Here is a 25,597-nt window from a genome sequence, read left to right as displayed (position 1 = left end):
ACCAATCAACTAACCAAATTGTGAATCAAGCTTCACCTGGATGAACATGTATCTCCAAACCCCTAAAAATCTGATGCCCCCTAATATGGTGGCAACCCCTCCCACTCACCGCCCCCCCCCCCTTTTGAATCAAGAAAAAGAATATAGAATTATCTTCCCATATGAGCTACAGCTTCAAGGTCCAGAGAGAAAAAGTAAGCCATAATTATTTAAATTATTACACTACTACAAGACGATGAATTACCTATGCAAGATAAATATATGATTGCTGAGTGTTCAACTCCATTACAAAATTATAAAATTTCCTAAAACAAATAACCATAAAATAGATGTTCCTTTTCCAACCTTGCCAAAATCCTTGAATGTAGACATACACTAATCACACGCGTACATAACATAGACAGCTTAAATATAGATAGGACATTTGCATGAAATTGGTAAAAGTTCACAAGCAAAATACAACTAGTTAATTTTCAAATCCCCATCAAAACTAGTTGATTAGTTCAATTACATAAATTTGACAAGAGCAACTATATTATTATTATTATTACTGGGAATTTCACCATTTGCAACAAGTCGCAAGCTTCCTTGCATTCCAAGAACTTCACACCAGTTAGTTTTTCACTGGCTTTGCCAGCCAATTAGACGAGATCCTGAAGTGGGAATAGTAATGGGATGCACTAAATCAAGTTTTAAGAGGATAGGCAGATGTGTTTAGATGAAATAGAGATAAAGCTTACATATCTATTAAAAAGCCAATTTGGATATTATTCATATGTCCTCAAACTAATAAGTATTTCATAAAACTGCCTCCTGATCAAGTTACTATCATTGTTCAGGCCACAACATTACTTATAGTGAAAGACAAGCTCATAGAAAAACACAGAAACCCTGAACAATTGTATTCTGTTATTTGAGGTAAAGATTACAGTTACAATGTATATACTACGTAAAGCTTGCTCTCTTTCTTACCTGTACAGGAAACAAAAGAACTAGCATCAAAGCACCAGCAATTGAGGCCACTCCGAGCTCCCTGTAAAGGAGAATCATAGAAACAATGATACGAAATGGAGCCGACCACAATGTATGAAGTGACTGGCAAGTTTGCTGCAATAACAAATAGACAAATAAGATATAGTACATATGAATATCCTGAACAAGGGGCCTGCAAACAAACATTAAAATCGTATATGCTTTACAAAACTCCATTCACAGAACTATTTCACATACCAGATCCAAAGTAAATAAAAACACATTGGAAGCCTGAAGAATTAGATGAAAGGAACAAGCAAGAAACTGATTTACAATAAGCTTATCTGAATGCTGGATGCTTTCTAATAAAAACAAGACATAAGCCTATAATTTAATTCCTCAAGACGAGGTCTTAACACATAATATCAAGGCACGTTCTCTTCCTAGTGAGCTAAGCATGGTGAAAGTTCCACTCAATAGGTATGGTCAATTTACTGTATACGTTTAAGATAAGAGAGGTATATTGTGTACATAACAACATAGTCAAAGCAATCACTTTGTCATCAAAGGTCATCTCCTATTATTTTAAAGATCACCCCTTTGCAATATAGACAATCATATAGTCACCCATGATCCATGTCCTCCACTCAAATTTGGTGAGAAATGCTATATAAGAAAACCCTCATAATGAAGAAATATTGCTTTTCAGAAGTACGTAACCTTGTTAAAAGCAAAGGTATCACCTTCCATGAGCTAATAACATACATACTCCTACTTCACAAAATTTGTTGTCATGACTTTCTTTTTAACAAAAATTTGAAACTTTAACCATAAATATATACTTCATCCATTCCATATTACTTGAAACGTTTTTCCGGACACGCTTGCCAATGCATAACTTTAATCACTAATTTCTGTAAGTCGTTATGAGTAAAAAAAGTTAAAAACTGATATTTTGAAACTATATGTCGAAATGAATCTAACAAGACCCGACGTGACTATACTTTTTCTTGCGTTGAATTCGCAAAACACGGTCAAACAGGAGTGGATGAATAGTTTACAAGTCAAAACGTTTCAAGTATTTTAAAAGCGAGGACTTTTTTTTTAAAAGAGACCATTTTAGGATCTTTCAGAACTTGTTACTAAGAAAACAAAAGGCACCTTGAACCTTACAGGTTTCATTTTCTATTTTGCATATTAAGATTTTTCTACTCCACAAGCAGTGAACGGTGGAAGTTGACCCTCAAACATCATGAAAGTCAACTAGAATAAACACTTTGAAGCAAAGAGAGTAGATAGCCGATAAATCACTAAGATCAGCGACAGATATGTCCACATCTAAACTTGTAAACTATTTCAACTAAGTCAAAGTTCTTGCAGGGATCCATTCTGTAGCAGACTACAACCAATGAAGTATTGGTAGCCAATGAGATAGTCCATCCGAGCATTTAGTCAGTCAACAGAAAGATGAGGGGGTGTTACTGGTTTTTACGACATTAAGCTATTTTAAAGTATTGTCCAAAATTACATGCCTGGAGAGATTCGGCATCAGTTGTCATCATGTTGGTTATCTTTCCAGATGGCATCTTTTGACGACTCTCGTAAGTTAGTCTTAAAGATTTGCGAAAAAGTGCAGCAACCTGCAGGACAAGAACAAACAGGATTATATAAAGATTCAATATATGTCACAGAATCAATGGAATATACAAGGAACTTGAAACAAATTTACCAGTGTTGATCGAAGTCGGAATCCAACACGCATGACATTTTGAAAGTATTGTGCTTCACATAACACCCCCAACACCTGCATTGCACAGTAATTGTACAAGAATAAATGTCTGAGCCACTTGAAGTAATGATAAGATACAGCTAATAGTAATTTTAGTATTATAAGGGGTAGAAATGAAATAAATATCATGCAACTTTAGATTCAAGGGAAGAAAAAACAATTAGCACCTTTTCAGTAGGAAGGTCTATAAACATGAAGATGATTATGTCAGCAAAAAAAAGGGCAAATATCTTGATATAAAAGTTGAGCAATAGTGCACTCTTTACCTCTCATAGGTTCCCATACCAAAACTAACATAAAAATTACGCTTGGGCCAACGAGATATTAAAGGCAATCATAAATTATCTATCAGAGAATAGGCAAGTACAAGAAAGAAAACAACACCAAACTCAGCCCCTTAACATATATTTCAATGCTATAATCTGAAAGGTACATGAAAGTTGTCTTGACTAAGGGTGTCAATGATGCGAGTCGAGTTCAACTAACAGAAATGAAATAGCAAAATCAAGCATGAACTAACAAAAATGAAATAGCAAAATCATAGGGAGGAATACATAATCCAATTAGGCACTCAACTACAGAATAAACACAATATACAAAAATATATTAACCACTGATATTCTGAAGAAAATTATAATTAATCCCCATAGTAAAAGAGGTAACCAAGTAATACATGTTACATACCACTCCAACAAAGATTGAAAAAGCATAGATGTAACCTATCCAAGCTGGGTCTCCTTGTTGCATAGACTGCAAAATTGAAAATTTTCACACACCCAAAAAAAGAACTGTATTCAGCTGCCATTGATGATTATAAAGCTTACTGAAGAAAATTAGAAAACATAAAAATGTATGACTAAAATTATATTCTTTAATTCACCATTGCTCCAAAATCCACACAAATTAGAGAAATGGAAACTAGGGAAATATATACTTGATACTCCATATGTATTGATTAATATGGGTTATAAAATCAAATTCAATATTTCCAAACTTCAGCTATCATTTCTTTATTCCAAACAACAATCATCTCATATTACCACCACTTACTATGCATGTCTGAAGGTTTGGTGGGTACTGGGTAGTGTCCAAAGATGGCTAAAGCCTAAAGGTGCAGACTTAGCCAAGCCCGACCAGACCCAGAAAGGGCCCGATTCTTGGAATTGTGTCTCTCTGCATGCGCCGCCGCCGGTGGTGGTGGCGTGGTGGTGTGGTGGTGCGGGTGGTTCGAGACGGGTTTAACCAAATAAGGCATTGTTAGTTGTTGGTGACTGCCTGACTGGTGAGTTTGGACTTGGAAAGTGGGGCAAGTTTTTGAGTTTATGACTGATGAGGTCCAATTAGGAAAAAAAAACTACTACTAATGAAAACTTGTTAATATGAATTATGATGATGAAATCCAACTTAAAGTAATTAGTATTATTTTTTTAATATTTTATTACTCCTTGCGTCTTATTATACCGTGCTTGTTTTTTTTTTATACGGTCTTCTAGACGGACCTTTGGTTTTCGATATTTTCAATTTCTTATTAATTAAAAATAAAAAAAAGTTGATATTATAAAACTATATATTGAAGTGAATCTAACAAGATCTCACATGAGTATGTTTTCTGATATGTATTAATGAGAATACTTGGTCAAAGATTTGAAAGTTTGACCCATCTAAAATGAAACAGGTACTATATCACAGGACAGAGGGAGTAGTTGTGGGTTGTTTACCTGGTGGATAGGTGTAGCAATGGCTGTCCAATTAGGTGCATAGGTGAATTCAAGGCTAATCATTAATCATGTTTAATAAGTTCTAATGAGTCCACGTGAAGGGAGCGCCAATGTAATGGTGTTTGAAATGGGAATGTCAATTATGAATTGACTTGACACATTTTCCATAATGTCACATCTTGTTTGAGTAATACTTCTAATTGACAAAGTAAATTTCATGGCACTTACACTTAAGATTTTTTTAGGAGAAAATATAGGGCAAGGTTGTTTGGTTAACACAAAAATTCATGAGAACGAAGTAGAACTTTTTAGAAAGTAGGATAAGATGAGTTTGTTTGGTTGACAAAAAAATATAGGAAATGCAAGTTCGTATAAAGTTTTACTTATCATAAATGGAGGAAGTTACTTACTTAAGATAATCTAAGCAAGTAAAAAATTTCTTTTCATGTAAAGTTTTTCTTTTTACGATCAACCAAATAACTTTTACCAAGAAAATATAACTTCAAATAAAATACTACTACCTATAAAATACTATTGATTTCTACATGCAACCAAACTAACATTGCTAATTGCAAGCACAAATACCAGCATGGGCCATGAGAATTTTTTGTATTCCCAATTTTGTTTCTCCAATATTTTTAAGATAGAGGTATATTGTACATTTTCCTTCGTTTTCTTATTAGTAGATGTTAGGATGAGACGGAAACTGACCTTTAGGAGGTTGTTGAGCAAAAGTGGACCAACAAATTGTGAAAGATCATTACCAATCTGTCATAAAAATTGGGAGTTAGATGGATGATAGACTTGATAACAAAGCAAATCGCACAAGAACATTATTATCACTAGTGACAAAAAGTGTTTGTTATTGTCATTTATATTGTAAGTCTTATTGACTATTAATCGTAGAATAATAGCAAACAATAACAGAATATCAAATAATAAAGCAGGAAAGAACACACCAGAACTTTTACGTGAAAACCCAAGAATTGGGAGAAAAACCACGAATATGCACTAGGAATCGATGAATATTCAAGAAAGATTACAAAAGCGCTCAAGAACTCTCTCTAAAGCTTTTTCTCTCTCAAAATATGTGTTTAATGACGAAGAATACATTAATGACGTAATTAGGGCACCTATTTATACCCCCACTAGGAAAACCGCGTTTTTGGAACCGTCCCGCGTCAAAATTATCCCCGCCCGATCAGGTCGGGCGAGACCCACCCGATGGCGAGTAATGCTCAAAGGAAAACGCTCCCAAGCCCGATCGGGCAACGAACGCCCAATCGTTGTTCGGCCCGATCGGGAGAGATGGCCCGAAGCCATCGGGCGAACCAACAAAATCCACAATCTGCCCAGCTGCTTTGCACCGTTGCGGGCCCGATCGGGCGAACCCTCTTTTCCTCCGTTTGACGCATTTCTTCTTCTATGCAACCTTTCTCCACCCTCATACACCCCATGAGCTTAATTCATATATACCATATACCCAACATATATTCCCTAATTTACTTTAAGTTCTATTTTTTATTATTAATATCGTTAATCATGTAATGATAAAAATCATGAAAGACTATATAATTGAAGTGTATACCATCAAATTTTTCTTGATTTTAACTGCATGAACGATGTAGGGATAAAAGAAGTATGATCAATGTTTGACAAATAAGTTTTACTACTTCGTTTAATTATTTCCTGGTCAGCTTTTTTTTTTAAAAAAAAATTACTTATTTTCTGATCAATTTCTATCTTTTAAGCTTATTTTCTAGACAATTAGCATAGCATATATCCTATTCAAGGAGGAAGAATGTTTTAGCACCTTCCAAAATCCTCCACACCAAAACCTACACAAAGAATAAATAAATTAGTTTATCAGTGAAGATACATACATGTACAAATCATCTTTCAAAAGCAAATCTTATTAATTGTCGATCAAATCTTGACAATGTACAATATTGAGGGAAACCCAATTGGTAACTATACCTTCTTTTTTATCAGACTGTACTATTCATTAGGGTAAACCTTATTTAGGTAGTTAAAGATTGGAGTAGGTTGTATGTGAAAATTCTATTGTGATTCCAGGAGCACGGTGTATATGATGCATTACAAAAAAATAAGTTTCATTTATGTGAAAATTGTTCTATTTTCGTAAGCAAATGTTCTATTTCAACAAATATTCATTTTAATCTTGTTTTACAGCTAAAAATATGATCAATTTTGTTATATTTTCGATAAGCAAATGTTACGTTCAAGTAATCGTCGTTCGTTTTTAACCATAATTTTCAATGAAAATATGTTACGTTCTCAATGAGAATATGTTCTATTTAAAAAATTTTAGTCCAAATTTAGTTATATATGTTACATTTATATCTTTGAGCTGCAAATTGAATATAATGAAAAAATATATATATGGATCATACTTGTTTAAATTGAAGAACTAATATTTAGAGTATCAATTCTTAGGTTAAATTATAAAAATGTTTTTTCGCTTGTTTCTTGTACCTTTGTTTATGTTCATATAGTACTAGATTTATTCCCTTGTAAAAAAATTTCCATTTCAGTAGTAAAATGTTCATTTTCGTAAGTAAATTCTTGTAATGTTCTACTTCACTAGTAAAATGTTCGTTTTGTAATTGAATTCTTATAATGTTCTACTTCAACAATACAATGTTCATTTTCGAAAGTGAATCGTGTAATTTTTCACTTCAACAGTAAAATGTAACAAAACACATATACCTTCCTCCAAGACAATTATTTAATGCCCTTAAAAGCCATGGTTTTGGTCTACGAGATTCTTCAACCCAACAACTCTGAAACCTGGAATATCAATCACATATTTTAGTGAAATTGGCAATATTAAGTGCTTGTTTATTGATATAAAAAAATATAAGTAAAAAAAAGTTCTTATAAAAATAATTTGTAGTTGTTTAATTACATGGTAGAAAAACAAGAGGATAATACACTTCCTAAAAGTTTTACTATTCACAAAATGGAACAAGTTGTTTACATATTCCATCTAGGTACATGAAACTTTTCATAAGAAGCTAAGTTTTACCATTCATAATTAACCAAACAACTAAATTTTATACTTCTAAAGAGATATTACTTCTTATATTTAATCAGGACTATTGAATAAAAATGTAGGAAGAATTGCAAGACAATATAGACATACTTGCTTATCAATGTTTCAGTTTGATCCCATGTGTCTAGCTTCCATACATCTTTCTCTGTTAACGGCCTTTTATAACCCAGGTTCATTAGGGGGTTCATCCACGAAAAGACAAGTTCTATCATAAAAAGTAAAATGAGAAAGCAATCAGTTATATAAGTAACACTTTTAGCATTGTCTCCTTGATGGTAATGAATGATGACAATTGTATTAAATTTATTAAGAGTATATCAGATTTTTTGTAAGGGGGCACTATCTTCATTCCCCCTTCACTTATATAATAGATATTATCAAATTTATATGTTTATAATTCTTCCATAATTTGTATGTGGAATCAACCATTGTATTATTTAACTAGTTATTAGGCCCGGGCTATGCCCCGAGTAAGAAAAAAATTAATTTATTAACATAATATTTTATGCTAATAACACTAAATATAACTTAGTCTAGTGGTTAAAACTTTAGTATATGTACTTGAGGTCTTGAGATCAAACCCTATACTATGCAATTTCTTAATTTTTTTTATTGTACATGAATTACATGAACTAAAATTCCCTAGAAAGAGCGCCACTTAGCACAATTTTTTTTTTTCACACGCCTTTTAATATATTTGTATAGATGAATATCTTTAATTTTTATATATCCTAAATTTTAAATATTTCACTTAATCTTTCTTTTCAAAGGATGCAACATTTTGATCTAGGTATGATACGGGTGACAAGTCCAGTATATGCATATATAAATCGAATAGTCACCCGTTATAATTAATACACTTGACGCTTCTTTTACATACAAAATATATCTATATTTTTAAGGATACAAAATATAGTGCATTTTATGGTGAATATGTGATTTTTTTAGTTGGTAAGATGAAGGATTCTATTGAACTGACACCTCGCACATGTATAACCAGTCAGGTTTGCAGGTCAGACTCCTTGGAGAGAGGGAGATAATAAGGGTGAATATGTAATATGACTAACCATATATATCATCATTTATATATTATTTTTATATGTAATTGTAGTAAAAAGAAATTCAAATCAGATAGAAAATAATTGATATTTTTAGTCATATGCAATATTTTCATAATTAATAAGATCGATTGATTATTGTATAATTCAGTTGCGTTTTACAATTATTTTAATTATAAAATCAATAATTATGGTACTTTTTCAAAAAAGTATTTTATATAAATGTAAGTATCTAATCCGTGTGTAACATGGCCACACGTGTCACCACGCCTAGTTAAGATATATACAATGGAATACTCCTTCTGTCTCAATTTAGTTGTTACATTTGCTTTATCACAGTTTACGAGATGCAACTTTAAACACCAATATCTTGAGTTACATTTAGAAAAAAATTATAAAAATTATATATTTAGAAAATATAAATTGGGATGAATCAAACAAGATTCACAATGACTATGTTTTTTTTTATGTATATGGATTAAAAGATAGTCAAGTTATGACATGAATAGTGCCTACGGTCAAAATGTAGCAACTAAATTGGGACGGATGGAGTAGATGAAGGATCTAAATCCAAAGTTTCTTGATTGAAATTTGCGAATCTAAAACATTGAACTAGAATTTATTTAAACAATAAATAGAGAAATGGGAAAATAAAAAATACGTACTAGAAAATATGTTAACATGTCTTTCCGGACTGACTTGCTCTCCACCGACAAGTTCCTCATACTCAATGTCTTCAATAAGTTCATGTTGTACGGGGGTGTAACCTGGATAAGGATCTACACTAGGAATATAGACAAATAGAAGTACTCCGAACAAGCCCTAAACCAAGAAAAAGACCAACATCTCAAATACATTAACATTTAGATCGATAAAACTAGATTGTATCGTGTCGAGAAGTCTAATATACTTCGTTTATTATTTGATGACTCATTTTGGCTTTGATATTATTTATGATTGCACATATATACATAACTTTGCTATCTCTTATAAAGATATAATCATGTGGGATTTTATTGAACTCTTTTGAGAAACTTTTTCTCTCGGTGCATGAATCTCTTCATGCACCATCGCCATGGCAAAGTCAAATGGAAATTCTCAAGGGAGCAATCATGGTAAGGTGAAGGAGAAACCTAGAGGTCCTATGTCGGGTACTCAAGCTTTGCATACAAAATCAATGAAGGAGATCTTAGGAGTTGAGGCGTTGGATTTTGGATTAGGAATTGGGCAACATCTATCGCTTGAAACCTCAATCGAAGATCCCAAGAATCAAGCTACAATCAGAAACACATTGAACGAATGGCTTCAATCCATTCACAACAGTGCAGAAAATAATCGTGCATACACATCAAGTATTTGAGGTAATGCTTCAGTTAGAATTAATTCTCCTATTCCTATATTGCAACAATTCGAAGAAGTGATAGATGTAGAATGTGAGTTGTGAGAATGATGGTGGATTAAATGTTGTAGATCAAAATGTGAATGAAATTGATGATACTATGTTGATTGCACATAATGGAACTGTTGAATCTATTCACATTGATGCGTAGGATATACAGGTTGAAATTGATTACTGGAATTCGTCTGTGATATGTTATATGTAGTTGGATCAAACCCTTCGATTCAGGTTATAGAAGGTTATCTGCGTCGAGTTTGGAAGAATTACAATTAGTGAAGAAAGACATGTTTCTAGTCAGGTTAAAGGCCATGAATTCAAGGGATAATGTGTTTTAACTGGACATTATTTCTTTGATAGAAAACCTTTGATTCTGAAACCATGGCACGCTGATATGGATTTCGAAAAAGATGATCTCAAAACAGTGTCAATATGGGTACAATTGAGGCTACATCTTAAACACTAGGGAGAGAAATATTTGCATAAGATTGTAGCTCAGATTGGTGATCCAATCAAGAGCATGAAGCCACTAGAAATCGAGAGAAGCTACAATATGCTCGTGTTTTGGTTGAAGTTAAGATGGATAAGTGGAACACATGAGTGGAAAAGGAGGAGAAAATATGCGGGATATAGGTTATCAAAAATTGAAAATGCAAAAGTGTTTATATTAAAATGCTAATCTCTCCCCCGATGTCTCTTATATAAAAAGAAGGAAGAAAAGGGAATGGAGGCCTGCAGGTCTGCTTTCACAATACTTGAGGCTTTATGAGAAGAAAGCGCAAAAATCCAATGTCGAGAAGATCTTTGATCTCAACCTCCCTCCAAAGGAAGAGAGTCTGGCTGGGGGGTCAGCAAATCCGAAGAGGATGAAGTACCAGAAGCATACTAAGGGCAAAGAAATTCTCAAGTTTGGCTTAAGTGATGGGGATGTTGAGTCTAGTTCTGGAAGTAAATCTCAGGAGGCTGAAAGCTCGGGTCCATCAGCAAGGAGGAAGAAAAGAGCATTTGGTGCGGCTGACCAACAGCCTGGAGTGAAGATATGAGTCTTCTAAGTTGGAACTGTAGAGGACTCAAAAACCTTTGTCCTCAGAATGTAGGGTTTATTTCCAGTGTTGTTAATTCTCATAAGTTAGATGTTATTTTTCTTTCAGAAACAAAAAGTCTAGTGTCTTGTGTAGAGCCTATTTTCAGTCAGTTAGGCTTTACAAATTGTACGGGCTATGATCCGGAGGGGAAAAAGGGGGGCTTGTTTTTATGTTGGTCAAAAAATGTTGTTGTTGTAGTAATTTCCCTCTCCAAAAACTATGTATGTTGTTGTATTTCGGATTCCCCTAGTAATGAATTCTATGTAGCGTTTGTTTATGGCTCGCCTTACCTTGCTGATCGAGCTGAAATATGGGAAAATCTCTCTATCATAATGGATAATAACAAAGGCAAATGGATGTTGATAGGGGATTTTAACCAAGTGGAGTCTAATGACCAAAAGTTGGGGGGTTCTCAAACTTTAAAAGGAGCCTCCCAGTTTACAGAATGGAAAATGGACAATTTTCTACTGGATGTGCCATATCAAGGAGTCAATTATACTTGGACAAATAATAGATCAAACGATGAAGCCATTTACGAGAGAATTGATAAAGCTTTGTGTAACTTGGATTGGAGAGACAGATTTCCGGAAGCAGAAGTCTGGAATCTCCCAATTCTGCTCTCCGATCATAGTCCAATAGTTCTTCAGCTTCGGGGGACAAGCTTAGGGAAGAAAAAAAGACCCTATCGGTTGGATTCTTGGTGTTTGAATTTTCAAGAAGTTCGAGACTTGATTAAAAAAGAGTGGGATGATGTTCAGGAGGGTTCTCCCGCTTTTGTACTACAAAGGAAGCTGCAAAAGAGTCTTAGAATGATTCGAGAGTGGTGCTTAAATTTTAAGAACACTAAGAAAATTGATTGGCGTGATATTCATCGTAGCCTCTCTGATCATCAACAAGCTATTCTTTCTCCCTCTCAAGCGCAAGGGGACCAGGAAATGCGAAAGAAAATCCTTAACGATATTGAAATTAAGACCGACTATTGGAGACAAAGGGCTAAGTCAAGATGGGATGACTTAGGAGATAAAACGTCGGCTTTTTTCTATCGAAGTGTTAAAGGACGATCCTCTAGAAACGAAATCAAAGCTATCAAGAATGAAGTAGGGATTTGGATTAGTGACCAGCCACAAATTAAAAAAATCTTTTTGGAGAGCTTCAAAGAAATTTATCAGAGTGGCAAAGTGGGAAGAGCTGGTATTACTCATGAGGACCCCTTTTTTGACCCAGTTGCTACTCTATCTCATCAGCACCTGGAGATTCTCGGCAAACCATTCTCAGGGAAGGAAATAAAAGAAGCCTGCTTTAGTTCAAAGCCATTCAAGTCGCCAGGGCCGGATGGTACTCCACCGGCATTCTTTCAACAAAATTGGAGTTTAATAGGTCCAGATGTGATTAAAAGTGTCAACTCCTTCCTCACCTCAGGCTATATGCTTAAAGAGCAAAATAGGACTTTCATCACTCTTATCCCAAAAAAGGATAGACCGCAAGAAACGAAGGATTTTAGACCAATTAGCTTGTGTAACACTTCATACAAGATCATTGCAAAAGTTCTTGCGAACCGAATTAAGCTAGTTCTAGGAGACATTGTGGACGAGTTTCAAAATGCCTTTGTGCCAGGTAGACAAATGTCTGATAATTGTTTTGCTTCTCATGAGGTTATAAACTGGGTTAGGAAGAGGAAGAAAGGGAATTGCTTTGCAGGAATCCTCAAGGTAGACTTAGTAAAGCATATGATCGGATTAAATGGGATTTTGTGGAAGCCATGTTAAAGAAGATGAATTTCCCTGGTAAGTGGGTGAACTGGATAATGCAGTGCATTTCTACAGTTTCCTACTCAGTGCTAGTTAACGGGGAGCCTTCCAATGTCTTCTACCCTACTGTAGGCCTTCGTCAGGGGGACCCTCTTTCCTCCTATGTATTTATTCTGTGTATGGAGGTTCTCTCGAGAAATCTTTCCAAGCTTCAAGAGTTAAATGAGTTGGAAGGGTTGCAAATAGCAAGAGGGGCACCTAAAATCTCTCATCTTTTCTTCGCGGATGATGCGCTGTTCTTCTTCAAAGCCAATCACAAAAACTGCTGGACAATCAAAAATGTCCTCTCCTTGTTTTGCGAGAAATCGGGAGAAATGATAAACTTCGACAAGTCCCATGTTGTCTTCATCCCTAATACTCCGCGAAAATTTAGGAAAATCATGAGGAAGCCTTTGGGGGTGTTGGATAAGGATAAGGTAGGGGTCTATCTTGGTTGCCCTATGGAAGTGGACGGTCGGTCGTCGGAAGTTTTTAAAAGCTTAATCTCTAAGACGGCAAATAAGATTCTTTCATGGAAATTCTCTAAACTTTCGCAACCAGGTAAGCTCATTCTAATCAACACTATCCTGTGTTCCTTAGCTTCAAGCATAATTTCTATTTACTTGTTGCCCAAGAAAATTTCGAGATCGATCACCTCCTTGTTGCTTAAGTATTGGTGGGCTTCTTCAATGGATAAGGCTCCAATCTACTGGCGAAAGAGAGAGCTTTTAGAAACACATAAGTCGGAAGGGGGACTGAGTTTCAGGAATATTGAACACACAAACAAGGCTATGCTTTTCAATCAAGCTTGGAGAATTCATATGAGGACCGACTATCTTATCCATAAGTTATACGTGGCTAGATACAAAAAAGACCCAATTCAGTTGGTCATGGATAATGAATCTCCGAGAAATGGCTCCTTTGCTTTCCGCAGCTTGTTTAAGGCTAGCTCTGCTTTTAAAAAAGGGCTGTTTAAGAGGCTGGGGAGTGGGAATTCTATTAATATTGATGTGGATAGGTGGCACCCAGTTTGTCAGCTTAAACCCATCTTTTCGGCTGAGCATGCAACGAGAGAGCAAATTTTGAAAGTTTCGGACCTGATGGATAGCAGCAGGAAGTGGAAACCTGCTACAATTTGGTCTCTTTTCTCAGCTTCAGATGCAAGAGAGATCTTGGGTACGCATATTCCTCAGCAAGTGCTGGAGGACGGGATTGGATGGAGCTACACGAAGTCAGGTGAATTTTCAGTTAAGTCTGGTTACTGGTTCCTCATTAGGGAAAATAATCCTCCTACCCCTAATTCGACTTTCTGGATTCAGTTCTGGAAATCAAGCCTTTTTCCAAAGTGGAAACACTTTTTATGGAAAATTTTCAGCAATTCTTTGCCAACATCTGACAATCTCATCAAACGGAAAATTAAGGGGATCAACGAGATTTGTTGCTTGTGCAACAAGGAAAAAGAATCCCTCGAACATTTGTTTCGAGATTGTCATATTACTCAGCGGATTTGGAGTGCCTCTTTAGGAATTGTTGCTACGAATGGTGCCTTCCTCCCTCTGAAAGAATGGATTAAGAACTTTTTGAATCTTTTTAAGAAAAGGAAGGTTGAGGAAGGGTCAGGTTTGGAGAAGGGTTATGTAGCCACACTATGGGGAATCTGGTGTCATAGGAATGAAGTGGTTTTCAAAGGCATGTCTCCTAACCCGGCAAGAATAATGAAAATCATAGCTGACCATTCGATGCGAGCCAGCAAGGAGGGGATTCGCAAGATAGAGAGCTCCTACATAGGGGAGGATAGTAAGGGTCCAGGTGCTCCTTCTCAGATGGAATGGTCTATGGGGAAAAGAGGTGCTTTTTCTATTCAGACTCTAGTGGTCGATGGTGCTTGGAAGAGTAAGGTCAAACCAAACACTTGGCAAGCAGCCATTGCTTGGATAAATATCAACAATGATCCTCGAGAACAAGCTGTAACCAAGATTTTTGCGAACTCTGCATTGCAAACGGAAGCGTTCGCAGTTCTGAAGGCTATTTCGGATATGGAATGGCGAAGTGCGGGTCTCATAATCAAGACGGATAATCAAGAAGTAGTTATGGCTCTAAAATCTAACCATAGTACTAATCAAATCATAGATAGTATCATCCGGGATATTAGGAGTAAGGCCAATAGTTTCCTTTTTGTTTCATGTATTAAGGTTAGCCGAGAGGAGGTCAAATTAGCTCACAACCTTGCTACCATGGCAAGAAAGAGCTAATCTCGTGTGTGTGTTTTGTTCCACGTTTTCACCCTTTGTCAAAAAAAAAAAAAAAAAAAAAAAAAAAAATCACCAAAAAGCAAGGAAAATGTGTAGATTAAAAATAAACAGAGATAGTATTAGTTGCAACAGTTGGTCGGATACATATGGTGATAAGCATAGTAATGGACTTTGGAGAACAAAATAAAAGCGACATAATACTGACCTGAATAAGAACCTCACTTATGTAGAGGTATAAGATAGATCTGCAACGATAAACCAAATTGATATATTAAATCAGACATGATGAAACCATTGCATGCACCATACTTTTCTTCTCTTTTTTTAGGCAAACCACACTTTTCTACTTAGATCAACTAATCTTTCAAATTTAATTAAAGACTTTATTCATATAGGACAATAATGCCCTATAAAATGTGATTGCTAGACAATGAGTCAAGGGCCTCATTTATAATAAGTAGTACTGATTGGTAACTCATATCGTACCATCTACTAATCATATGGCATATCACATATAAGAAATCATACAAAAAAAATTAGGATTACAGAACAAAAATGTCACAAAATGTAAACATGGCAAGTAAACAATAAAACGAGGCATGATATATATAATTATATATATATATATATATATATATATATATATATATACTACGTACGTATATATGTGTAAGAAGTGAGAACAAACCTGTTATAGTGCTCCTTCACAGAGAGCACAAGATTGAGCATGACAACATCTCCAACCAAAGCATAAATGACACTGAATTTGACAAACCATCGTAATTCAAGAACATATATTTTTGTTTCTACGCCAATCATGATGAGCACGGAAAACCAAGCAATAGCCTCAATGATCAACGAAATCACCTGGAGCACAAACATTTTGCATAACTAATTCTCCAAAATGGGAGTGTAGAACTCATATAATGTACTCTTTCGTTATAAAGTAGTAACTTATTACAAGCGCCATAGCTACAAAACGAAATAATGTCGATGAAATTTGATTACATATCTAACACATAATTGTGGAATGCTAATCATGTTAAATATTAAATATTATTTTTGTGTACGACAATAATAAAACTATGCAAGCATATTACAAATTGCGACAAAATATAAGTCAATCATTTAATTGTTAATTCCTAACTGTGCAATTATAAATTTTAATTTTGTGTCAATTTCGATGTAATAACAATCACTTTTACCTTTTTAAGACAATACATTAATGTTCGATATTCTATTATCAAACATCATTCACTTAATCCACTTCAATTTCCAAATTAAGAACATTTTGCATCTAACATCAACAAATGCAAATATAAACTACAAAATTAGTTACAAGAAACATATCCACAGAATTGATTCAAAAATCTCAGTTTATATATAAGACTATAAGAGCACATATCCATCATAAACAACTCAGAAATCAAGATTATTACTTCAATTATTAATAATATTCCAAGCATATACTCTAAGTTGAAAGAATAATTAAGTGTAATTAAACATTGAGAAGATGAGGAGCACACCTCATATGGCGCAAGACCAGCCTGGCCATCCAAATTGAACACAGAAACGCCCATGATTAACTTGAACAAGGGCTCAGCAGCAGAATAACCAGCCAACAACGCAAGAAAGTAATTGTAATACTTTGATCTTAAACAATACTTTTCAACTTTAATATTCTTGTAAGTTATCCAAATTCGATATAAACATATCCCCAAAATTACCAAATGTGATATGCATATCACAACACTGTCCATTGCACAAGGTGTAAATTTACCCAGTGCATTCTGCACGGCCGTAGCCCACACACCGTTTTCGACCGGCTGACAATACCATTCCCATGGCTTCAAATCCATCACTAATAATAAGTACTTCTATTCAAGTACTCTATCTGCATAAAATACAACCATTTGGATGTTCAATGAATAATATTAATGGGTAATTTCTCGTAGTTATAAACATTATTTGCACAAGTTATTAGAAAAGCGAAAAAGTAGAGAGTACTAAAACGGGTGGGTGGACGTGTACTCTGTCTATAAAGTAAAAGTAAGAAGAAATTAAAAAAGATAACTAACAATATATGCCGCAAATAATTAGACAGTTCATATAAATTACTATGACGTCTCTAGTATTTTTTTTGTTTCGGATTTTTTATATGGTCAAATAGTTAAAAAAAAATGTTCGTACCGTATAGCAAATTGAAAAGAAGAAAGACGTACAACTTACAAGTAGGATTGAGAGATGAACTGCTTCCAGCTTCAAGAACACAAAAGTTTAATGGGTATCACTAAATACAATAAAATCCAAAGGAACTTGTAATTATATTATTAGATGAAATAAGATGATGAAAAAAAGTATAAAGAGGGATGAGAGAGAATTTTACTTTAATACCAATTGAGAGATTCCTGTGTCATTACCTTCCACGATGAAGATTAAAATATGCACTTACGAGTCACTATTGCAACTGTGTAGATAGTCAAGTCCACTGATATTCCGGAACGTGGATTTGATCACTGCAGAAAACGTTTCGCGTTTTTAAACTGTGCATTGAAATGTGTTTCGGAACGTCAATGTAGATATTAAAAGCTGAAAGATTATACGTTTGCAATGCAACTTGACTTGGAGTACTGAGGAAACGTTTTTTTACTAGTACTTGATAGACTGATAGTTGATAGGAGCATTGCTTTTCTTTTGGTGAGGAAAACGTTTCTAAGCAGCTTGGATCATGCGTAGTTTCAATCCATGTAAAAGTTTTTTTTTTTTTTGGTTTTTTTCACATACATGTAGTTTTTTAAAATTCAAGAGGTACTACTGAATTTTAAAAAATGCACCAAGTATCCTTACTATTTTCACAAAATACACGAAATACCCTTAATGACTAACGTTATCATGTTTCCGTTAGTCATTAACCTTAATTAACCTTTTGAACCCGAATTAACCCATCTAATCCTAACCCCAAAACCCTAATCCCCTAACCCCCCTAAATCCTAACCCTAATCACCCAACCACCCCTTCCTCCACCCCCGCAACCCACTCTCCCCCCACCCCCGTTGCCACCCCCTTCCCGCACCTGCCGCAGCCCCTCCCCGCACCTCCTGTAGCCCACCAACTCCCGTAGCCACCACATCAGCACATCTCTCTGCTTCCTCCTCACCCTTAGTTGATCTCCTCTTCGTGAACCACCACATCACCACCTGTAGCCTGTTGTCGCAGCAACACAGTAGCCCATTCATGTGAGTGTGTGTGTTTGTTTTGGAAGAAAATAGGGTGGGGGGAATTCAACGGGATTCGACGAGGGTAGGGATGAATTCAACGGGATTTGACGAAGGTGGGGGAATTCAATGGGATTCGACGGTGGTGGGGGGACTTTGATGGAAATTGACGGGGGGCGAGAATTCGACGGAAAATCGATGGGGTAGGGAGTTAGACGCAAAATCGATAGGGTGGGGAAGGGGGTTGCACAAGGTAGGGGAAGGGGGCTTGCAGGTGGTAAGGGCTGGGGCTGATGGGGGGTGGTGGGGTGGTGGGGTGGTGGGATGGTGGGGGAGGAGTGGTGCACTGGTGGCTAAGGTTAGGGTTAGAATTTAGGGTTAAAGTTAGGGTGGGTGTTAGGACTAAGGTTTAAAATAAAAAATTAGGATTAATGACTAATGGAAAACTTGACACTGTTAGTCATTAAGGGCATTTCATGCATTTTATGGAAATAATAAGGGTACCTGGTGCGTTTTTTTTTAAATTAGGAGTATCCCATAAATTTTGATAAAGTACAGGGGTACCTGGTGAAAAATCGATTTTTTTTTAGTAAGTAATCGTCATATGAGCCTAGGAGGCCGGTTTCACTTGACTAATATTACTAACACCGTACCTAGTTATTAGGGAGGGGTGATAAACGTCTAACTGTTACACATATGCTAATGTCTAACAATCATGTGGAAGTACCTAAGTAGCACACATGTTATGAATCATGATATTGTTTGTCTAAAACATATTAATTTTGCCATTTTGAAACTAAAATATGTTTTAAAATAAAAACAAAATAATATTTCAATATTTATATATTTTTATTCTCCACAAATAGACATCTATTTTGATATAATTTCATCATTTTTATTTTACCCTTCTCTAACTATTATTTAGATATGTAGAAAAAATAATAAAACCACTATTGTATATACACAAATACTATTTGTTTATACACAAACATCATATGTTGTGAGTGTTTGTGTATATAGGAATTGCAATTGGCTCAAGTGGTGAGTTTTCCCAACTTCCCTAAAAAGGTTTAGGGTTTAATTCCTACCCCAAGCATTTGCTTGGGATTTAATGGGGGAGGGGGTTGAGGGTGTCTGGCTTGTAATGGACCTTTGGGTGGGGAGCCTTGTGCGAGGGCAGTCCATAGGATTTTTTTCTCATTAATTTTTAATATAGTCTTTGTGTATAATCAGAGAGAGTTTGTATTATTTTTTTGTACATATCTAAATAATATATAGTTAGAGAAAGGTAAAATAAAAATATGATAAAATTATATCAAAATGAATGTTTATTGTAGTCTGTAGAGAATTAAAATATGTGAATTTCATGATAAACATATAGTTTTTTGTGCGTATAACAAATATTATTTGCATATACAATATATTTTGTGTACACAACATATAGTGATTGTATAAACAAATAGTGTTTGTGTTGATTTTTCCACAAATCTAAATAATAGTTAGAGAAGGGAAAAACAAAAATGTGATGTGATTATATCAAAATGAAGGTCTATTTGTAGAGAATAAAACTATATGAATATTGGTATATTTTTTATTTTTTTAAAAGAAAAATTGACAGGAACAATCCCAACTATGGGCGTTCCGCCATTCTCTGTCCCAACTAAAGATTATTTTTGAGTAGTCCCAACTTTGTGTATGTTTTACAAAAATGGTCCCAATTGACTGGTGACCCATTTTACCGGTTGATCTTTAATTTTTCTTTTTTTTTTAACCTGTTTTACTATCTTCTCCCTCCCCTTTCTCTCTCCTTACTACCTTCTCCCAATTGCAGCTCCCTCCTTCATCCCTGCCACCCCCTCCTCCATCCTTCCTCCCCTGCCACTCCCTCAAAATCTCGCCGGATTGCACCGGCAAAGGAAGCCCCAAAGTTCCACTATCCCTCTCTCTCCTCTGCTTTATGTCGATACCAAAACACCAACACCACCGCGTAAACCAGGCTTGCCCCCTTCGAACTACCGCAAGCACCACCCTTCACCTAGGCCTGCCGCCGTAAATCCACAACCACCGGCGCACCACTGCGTGCCACTCTCTCGCGTCCCAGCCGCAACTCCACTCTCACACACCTTCTCTCTCGCTACTTTATCTCACCTCGACCCGGTGGCGCTGCTACTCTATCTCTGTCGCTACTCATTTGATTTTGAATGTCTGTTCAATCTGAATTTCAATTTTTGATCAATTTATTGCCTTTTCCTTATAAGTTAGAGCAATTGTTTGTTCTAGTCTTTTTAACAAGTGATTCCTAATAAATATAAATCATTCTAAGTGTACTAATATGAATAGGAAAGTAGGTTACAAGGTAAGGAAAGTTGAAATGATAATTAGATAGGCAGATTTAGTGATCCACGCGTATGATAATAGATTTCAATGGAAACAGTCCAAACTTCCAGAAGACATAACTCCTTGACTAGAAGTCTACTCGGAGAATGGCACATATCGTCTGAAAGCCCTTTAAGTCTAATTTTTAAATATATTGGAATTATTCAATTATCAAAAATATATTAAACTCTATGGTCAAGAGAGTAGACGTGACTCGTTTTCACATTTTCTTCTAATGATTTTCCACTTTGTTTTCGCTCAAACTCGTACTATAAGATATCTACAATGATCCTTATCATTATAGCTTCCTTAAAAATTATCCTAATCCTCAAGCTTGGCTAATTACAATTTCTGAAATGCATAAAAAATACGAAAACATATCAAATACGAGTAGAATAGCATAACTTAAGAAAATAATGTAATATGAATAACCTAAACATGAATCTAAAATGTTCTAAAATAAAACCTAAATGCACCTATAAACTATATCTAAACATGACATTTCAATGGCGTACCAAATGTCGCATTAAACACCTTACCCAAGGGAAGAGTAACACATCCTTTTTTCACAAGTCGATCATCATTAGCAAACCTGCAAATTAGATAGATCATTAGTCTGAGAAATGGGGTTGGGGAGATTCTTGCCGAGCCAATTGAAATCATTAATCATACTATTCAGTCCTTCCAAAATCTATACACCACGGAATATATGTGGCTTCCCCCCCCCCCCCAAGGGCAACCCCAATCATTTCTTTGGTCACCGCCCAGCCCTGAGGAAATAAGTGTCGCTTTTTTTCAACATGAAGCCTATTAAGGGTCCTGGCCTAGATGGATTGCATCCTATTTTCTTCCAAAAATCTTAGGGTCAAATAAAAAAAAATGTTTCATTAAGGGATGCATCCCGTTTTGTGGTGTCAAGCGCTCATCTACCTAATCCTAAATAGAAAAATCCTGAAACAATTAAACATCTCAGACCAATTATGCTTTTGTAACACCTCCTACAAGCTTGTAACCAAGATTATTGTCAACTGTTTGCAACCCTTCATGAATGATTGGATGTCTCCCAACCAAAACAACTTCACTAAGTGAAGAGACCCTGATGTGAAGCTGGTTCTTGCATCTGAAAGTACTCTACTTAATGCACAAGAAAAAGGAAAAAGAAGACGAGTGATTTTTCTTAAAAGTTGACTTTGAAAAATAAAGCCTATGACAGATTGGAATGTAGTTTCATCAAAGAATGCCTAGAATTCAGGGGAGTGGACCTCCACTCTGTCAATCTCGTCATGGATTGCATCTCTAGAGCCTCTTCTTCAATTTTGATCGAACCTTTCTTATATTTTCGAAGCCTAAGACAAGGAGACTCTATGTCCCCCTACATCTTCATTATTTACTTTGGAAAGCCTAACCCATCTCTTTAACAAAGGATGCAATGACGGAGACAACTTCCTGGATAAGAAGGAAAAAAGTGCCTATCTCGCTATCTCCCACCTTATGTTTGCGGATGATCTCATTCTACTTGAGAGAGTAGATAAGTCCACCGCTTTTAAGGTCCAGGAAACCTTAAAATAATTCTGTGAAATTCCAGGCCTAAAAATAAACAAAAACAAAAGTAGGCTAACCTTTTCTAGCAACACTTCCATTTAGAGCGAGGTGATCATGGGTCGGGCGGGCCGAGGCCAAAAATATTTGCCCAATGGTCGGGCCGAATTTTTGTGTCCAAAGCCCGCTATTTCGGGCCTAAATTAGCGGGCTTTCAATTTGCGAGCCAAAACGGGCCGTGCCAAAAAATAGACTAAAAAGTCGTTTTTGGCTTGCTCAAAGCTAAAAAAATACGGGCGAGCTAGACCCGACCCGCGGGACGAAAAATTCTGCCCAAAAACGAGCCGGGCCGGGTCAAAATGATCACCTCTACTTCCACTCATTTCCAAGAACTGTTCCAAGGCACCCTAAATCTCCAAATGATTGAAAAACCTAGGCCTCTATCTAGACATATGCCTATGTCTCACAAAAGACCTTACAAAAAAGATATACAAATTTGTCGTTGAAAAAGTAGGAAAGTTGGCTAACTAGAAAACCAAATTCCTCTTAATAGTTGATCGCTTATGTCTAGTTAATTCCAGCCTCTCCACAATATATATCCTCATAATTCATGCAAACAACCTTCCTCGTTATTGCTATCTTAAAGATACGGATATAATCTGCAATAAATTCCTATGGGGGAAGGAAAAAGGACAAAGAAAGCTCCAATAGTTGCAAAAGAAATTACCCGTTTCGCTCGTCGCTACTACGGGAATCAGTTTTACTTTCTTTTCCTCTGGCTACTAAGATGCTTAAATTCGCTAGGTTGTCTCTTGCCTGTCAATGGGACATGACAATGTTTTCAACTTTTTATAATTTTTGCAAATATATCATTAGAGATATTAATAGTCAAAAGTATATATTAGCAAGTTTGAAAGTCCAAATATTCAAGTAAGAAAAATGTAAAGGATGTATACATCCATCATTTTATTAGATGACTCATTTGATTTTGACACGATTCACATACATGACTTTGACTACCTTTTCTAATTTGTACTTAAGGAAAAATGTAGTCATGTGAAAATTTATTAGATTAATGTCAATATATATTTTCAAAATATCAACTTTTTGTAATCTTCTTATTGATGATTATAGATATTAAGCTTCAAATTAGTGTCTCCACAATTACCACGCACAAATGTGCCTAATAATACGGGTCAACTAATAAAACTATATAAAAAAAAAGGATCTTGCTAACGGACGTCCCGGGGTGCTAGATAAGAAATATATTGTTGTACTTAATTACTCATATTTATACAAAATAATAGAATAATGTATAATTCCAATGCAAAGCATTTAATGTTTTTCAAAAGAAAAGGAGAAAACATTTAATTCAAATGCATTGCATTGGAATTATACATTATTATATTATTTATATAAATATGAGTAATTAAATAGAACAATATATTTCTTATCTAGCGCCTTCGGGGAGTCCGTTAGCTTCTACCTTAAAAAAAATAAGATTTATGAGATGATAGAGTAGTGACATCACTTCTCAGAGTTCTCACCTCGTATCCATATGATTTAAAGATAAATTTCATAAAACTCATTTGAGGAATCTCCCTTACCTCCCCTAAAGTAAACCTCCTCTAGCTTACTTTAACGGGGTGTTTGTTTAGGGGGATTAGGGGGTGGGAATGGGATATTATATCCCTATGGGTAGATATCTCATGTTTGTTTGAGGGGATATCTAAATTCTCATGTGAAGGGGAATGGGATTAAAACCCCTCTTATCCCACCAAAATAAGACATGGGGAGGGGCAGGTATTAGGGAGGGGGATTATTTTTGGTTATGTTAAGAGACAAATTTACCTTTCATTAAAATATACTTCACTAATATTGCTTGCTCTTCTTTTGCTATCCTTCATTAAAATGGGTAAATTTGTAATTTAGCAATATATTCCCTACTTAATCCCACTAACATACCAAACAAGGGATTGGAATATATTTAATAAATTCCCACCTTCTAACTCCCATTCCCAATCCCAATCCCATCCTCTAATCCCCAAACTCCCAATCCCTCATACCAAACGCCCCGTAAAAAATATAATAAACCTAAGACTGAAAAAAATCGCATATGTATCTATCACGAAACCGATGAAGTACCCATTAGATGATAAATGTGGAAAGCAAGAAGTCGGTTAGTAGTGCCAAAACGAAAAACAAGTCGGAAGTAAAGACAAAATAAATTGCGGTAATAAAAAAAAGAATCATAAAGCTTTTGACTTATGTCTTGACCTATTTCTTTCCTTTGGTCGACTATCTAATTACTTTCCTCGTAACATCCTCGTAACTTCATGGAAACTGTTGCATATCTTCGAAGGCATTAACTCAATTGACGTAAACAGAATGACTTCATAGTTCATACTATCAAGTTAGCAACCTGCAACTATATATATAAATGCACATATATATGCTCATAATCATAACATTATATACCAAAGAAACATTCAAACACATAGTTGCTAAGTATATTATTATCTAAGATTGATCATTTCAAATGGTGGAAAACTTTACATCTTTCATTCTAATTAGTGAGAAAACCATGCATTTATCCAGCTACTACATAAAAAACCTCATATCAATCTTAACATTACTTTTTTCCTACTTTAGTAAGCTATTACACTCAAAAAGGTATAACAATGCCACTACTAGCGACGATGTTAAGCCATCAATATCATGTTGTGTTTATGATGAACTTAAACCCATCATTATTAGTGCTAATGAGGTTAATATGGTGATGAAAAGGCTAGGATTCCGCGACAAAGGATTCGAGGAAAATGAGGAGAAAATTGTTGAGGAGGATAAGTTTCATAGTTTGTTTGTGGAGGAAGAGCCAAGTTTAGAGGAAATATGGGAGACTTTTAATGTGTTTGATGAAAATAAAGATGGGTTTATTGATGGTTTGGAACTAGGAAGAGTTCTTTGTAGTTTAAGATTTCTCAAGGAAGGATTAGATGTTGAAAGGTGTAAGAAGATGATCAATTGTTTTGATAGAAATAAGGATGGATTACTTGATTTTATAGACTTTCTTGAGTTTATGCAGATTAGTCTACGTTAAGTAACACGTACTGGCTTGTACGGTACAGTACTCCTCAAATAATCATTATTGCAGAAAAATCTTACATATAGAATACTCTTTCCTTTGTCTTTTTTCTTTTGAATTTTTTGGTTTATATTGTCCTTTTCTAATTCTAATTTCCAAGATTATGAAATCAGGTACTTATGTCTTATGGTTATCCATGTTTAATTAGTTGTTAGTTAATTATATGTAAAGTGTAATACTAATACCTAT

At 35.2% G+C, this 25,597-nt stretch overlaps 2 protein-coding genes across 4 annotated transcripts in view; one reads left to right on the top strand and one right to left on the bottom strand.

The window, feature by feature from the left end:
• LOC104897894 (ABC transporter C family member 2) overlaps positions 1–17,499 on the bottom strand; it is a 34,929-nt gene extending 17,430 nt beyond the window's left edge. The window contains exons 1-13 of one of the 3 annotated variants that reach the window (XM_048647642.2): positions 17,363–17,499; positions 16,660–17,027; positions 15,822–16,000; positions 15,339–15,378; positions 9,279–9,435; positions 7,646–7,760; positions 7,210–7,290; positions 6,293–6,317; positions 5,191–5,247; positions 3,446–3,511; positions 2,702–2,776; positions 2,505–2,612; positions 973–1,107 (exon numbers count right to left, since the gene is read on the bottom strand). In XM_048647642.2, coding sequence (XP_048503599.1) covers positions 973–1,107; positions 2,505–2,612; positions 2,702–2,776; positions 3,446–3,511; positions 5,191–5,247; positions 6,293–6,317; positions 7,210–7,290; positions 7,646–7,760; positions 9,279–9,435; positions 15,339–15,378; positions 15,822–16,000; positions 16,660–16,992 — 1,371 coding nt within the window. In that variant the 5' untranslated portion in view covers positions 16,993–17,027; positions 17,363–17,499. Of the gene's footprint in view, positions 1–972; positions 1,108–2,504; positions 2,613–2,701; positions 2,777–3,445; positions 3,512–5,190; positions 5,248–6,292; positions 6,318–7,209; positions 7,291–7,645; positions 7,761–9,278; positions 9,436–15,338; positions 15,379–15,821; positions 16,001–16,659; positions 17,028–17,355 lie in introns of all 3 variants that reach the window. The other 2 variants (XM_010684860.4, XM_048647641.2) reach the window with 2 other exon arrangements.
• A 7,537-nt stretch (positions 17,500–25,036) lies between these two features.
• LOC104898075 (probable calcium-binding protein CML46) lies at positions 25,037–25,363 on the top strand. Its single transcript, XM_010685083.1, has one exon. It carries the CDS (start codon positions 25,037–25,039, stop codon positions 25,361–25,363), a length of 327 nt encoding a protein of 108 aa, XP_010683385.1.
• The last annotated feature ends 234 nt before the right edge of the window (positions 25,364–25,597 follow it).

Source organism: Beta vulgaris, chromosome 6 (genome assembly GCF_026745355.1).
Source record: "Beta vulgaris subsp. vulgaris cultivar EL10 chromosome 6, EL10.2, whole genome shotgun sequence".
Classification (NCBI taxonomy): Eukaryota; Viridiplantae; Streptophyta; class Magnoliopsida; order Caryophyllales; family Amaranthaceae; genus Beta; species Beta vulgaris.
This window is presented reverse-complemented; position numbering and strand designations above follow the sequence as displayed.

Excerpts from the sequence above, each read along its gene's own strand:
- LOC104898075 (XM_010685083.1), top strand. The coding sequence starts at position 25,037 with ATGGTGATGAAAAGGCTAGGATTCCGCGACAAAGGATTCGAGGAAAAT.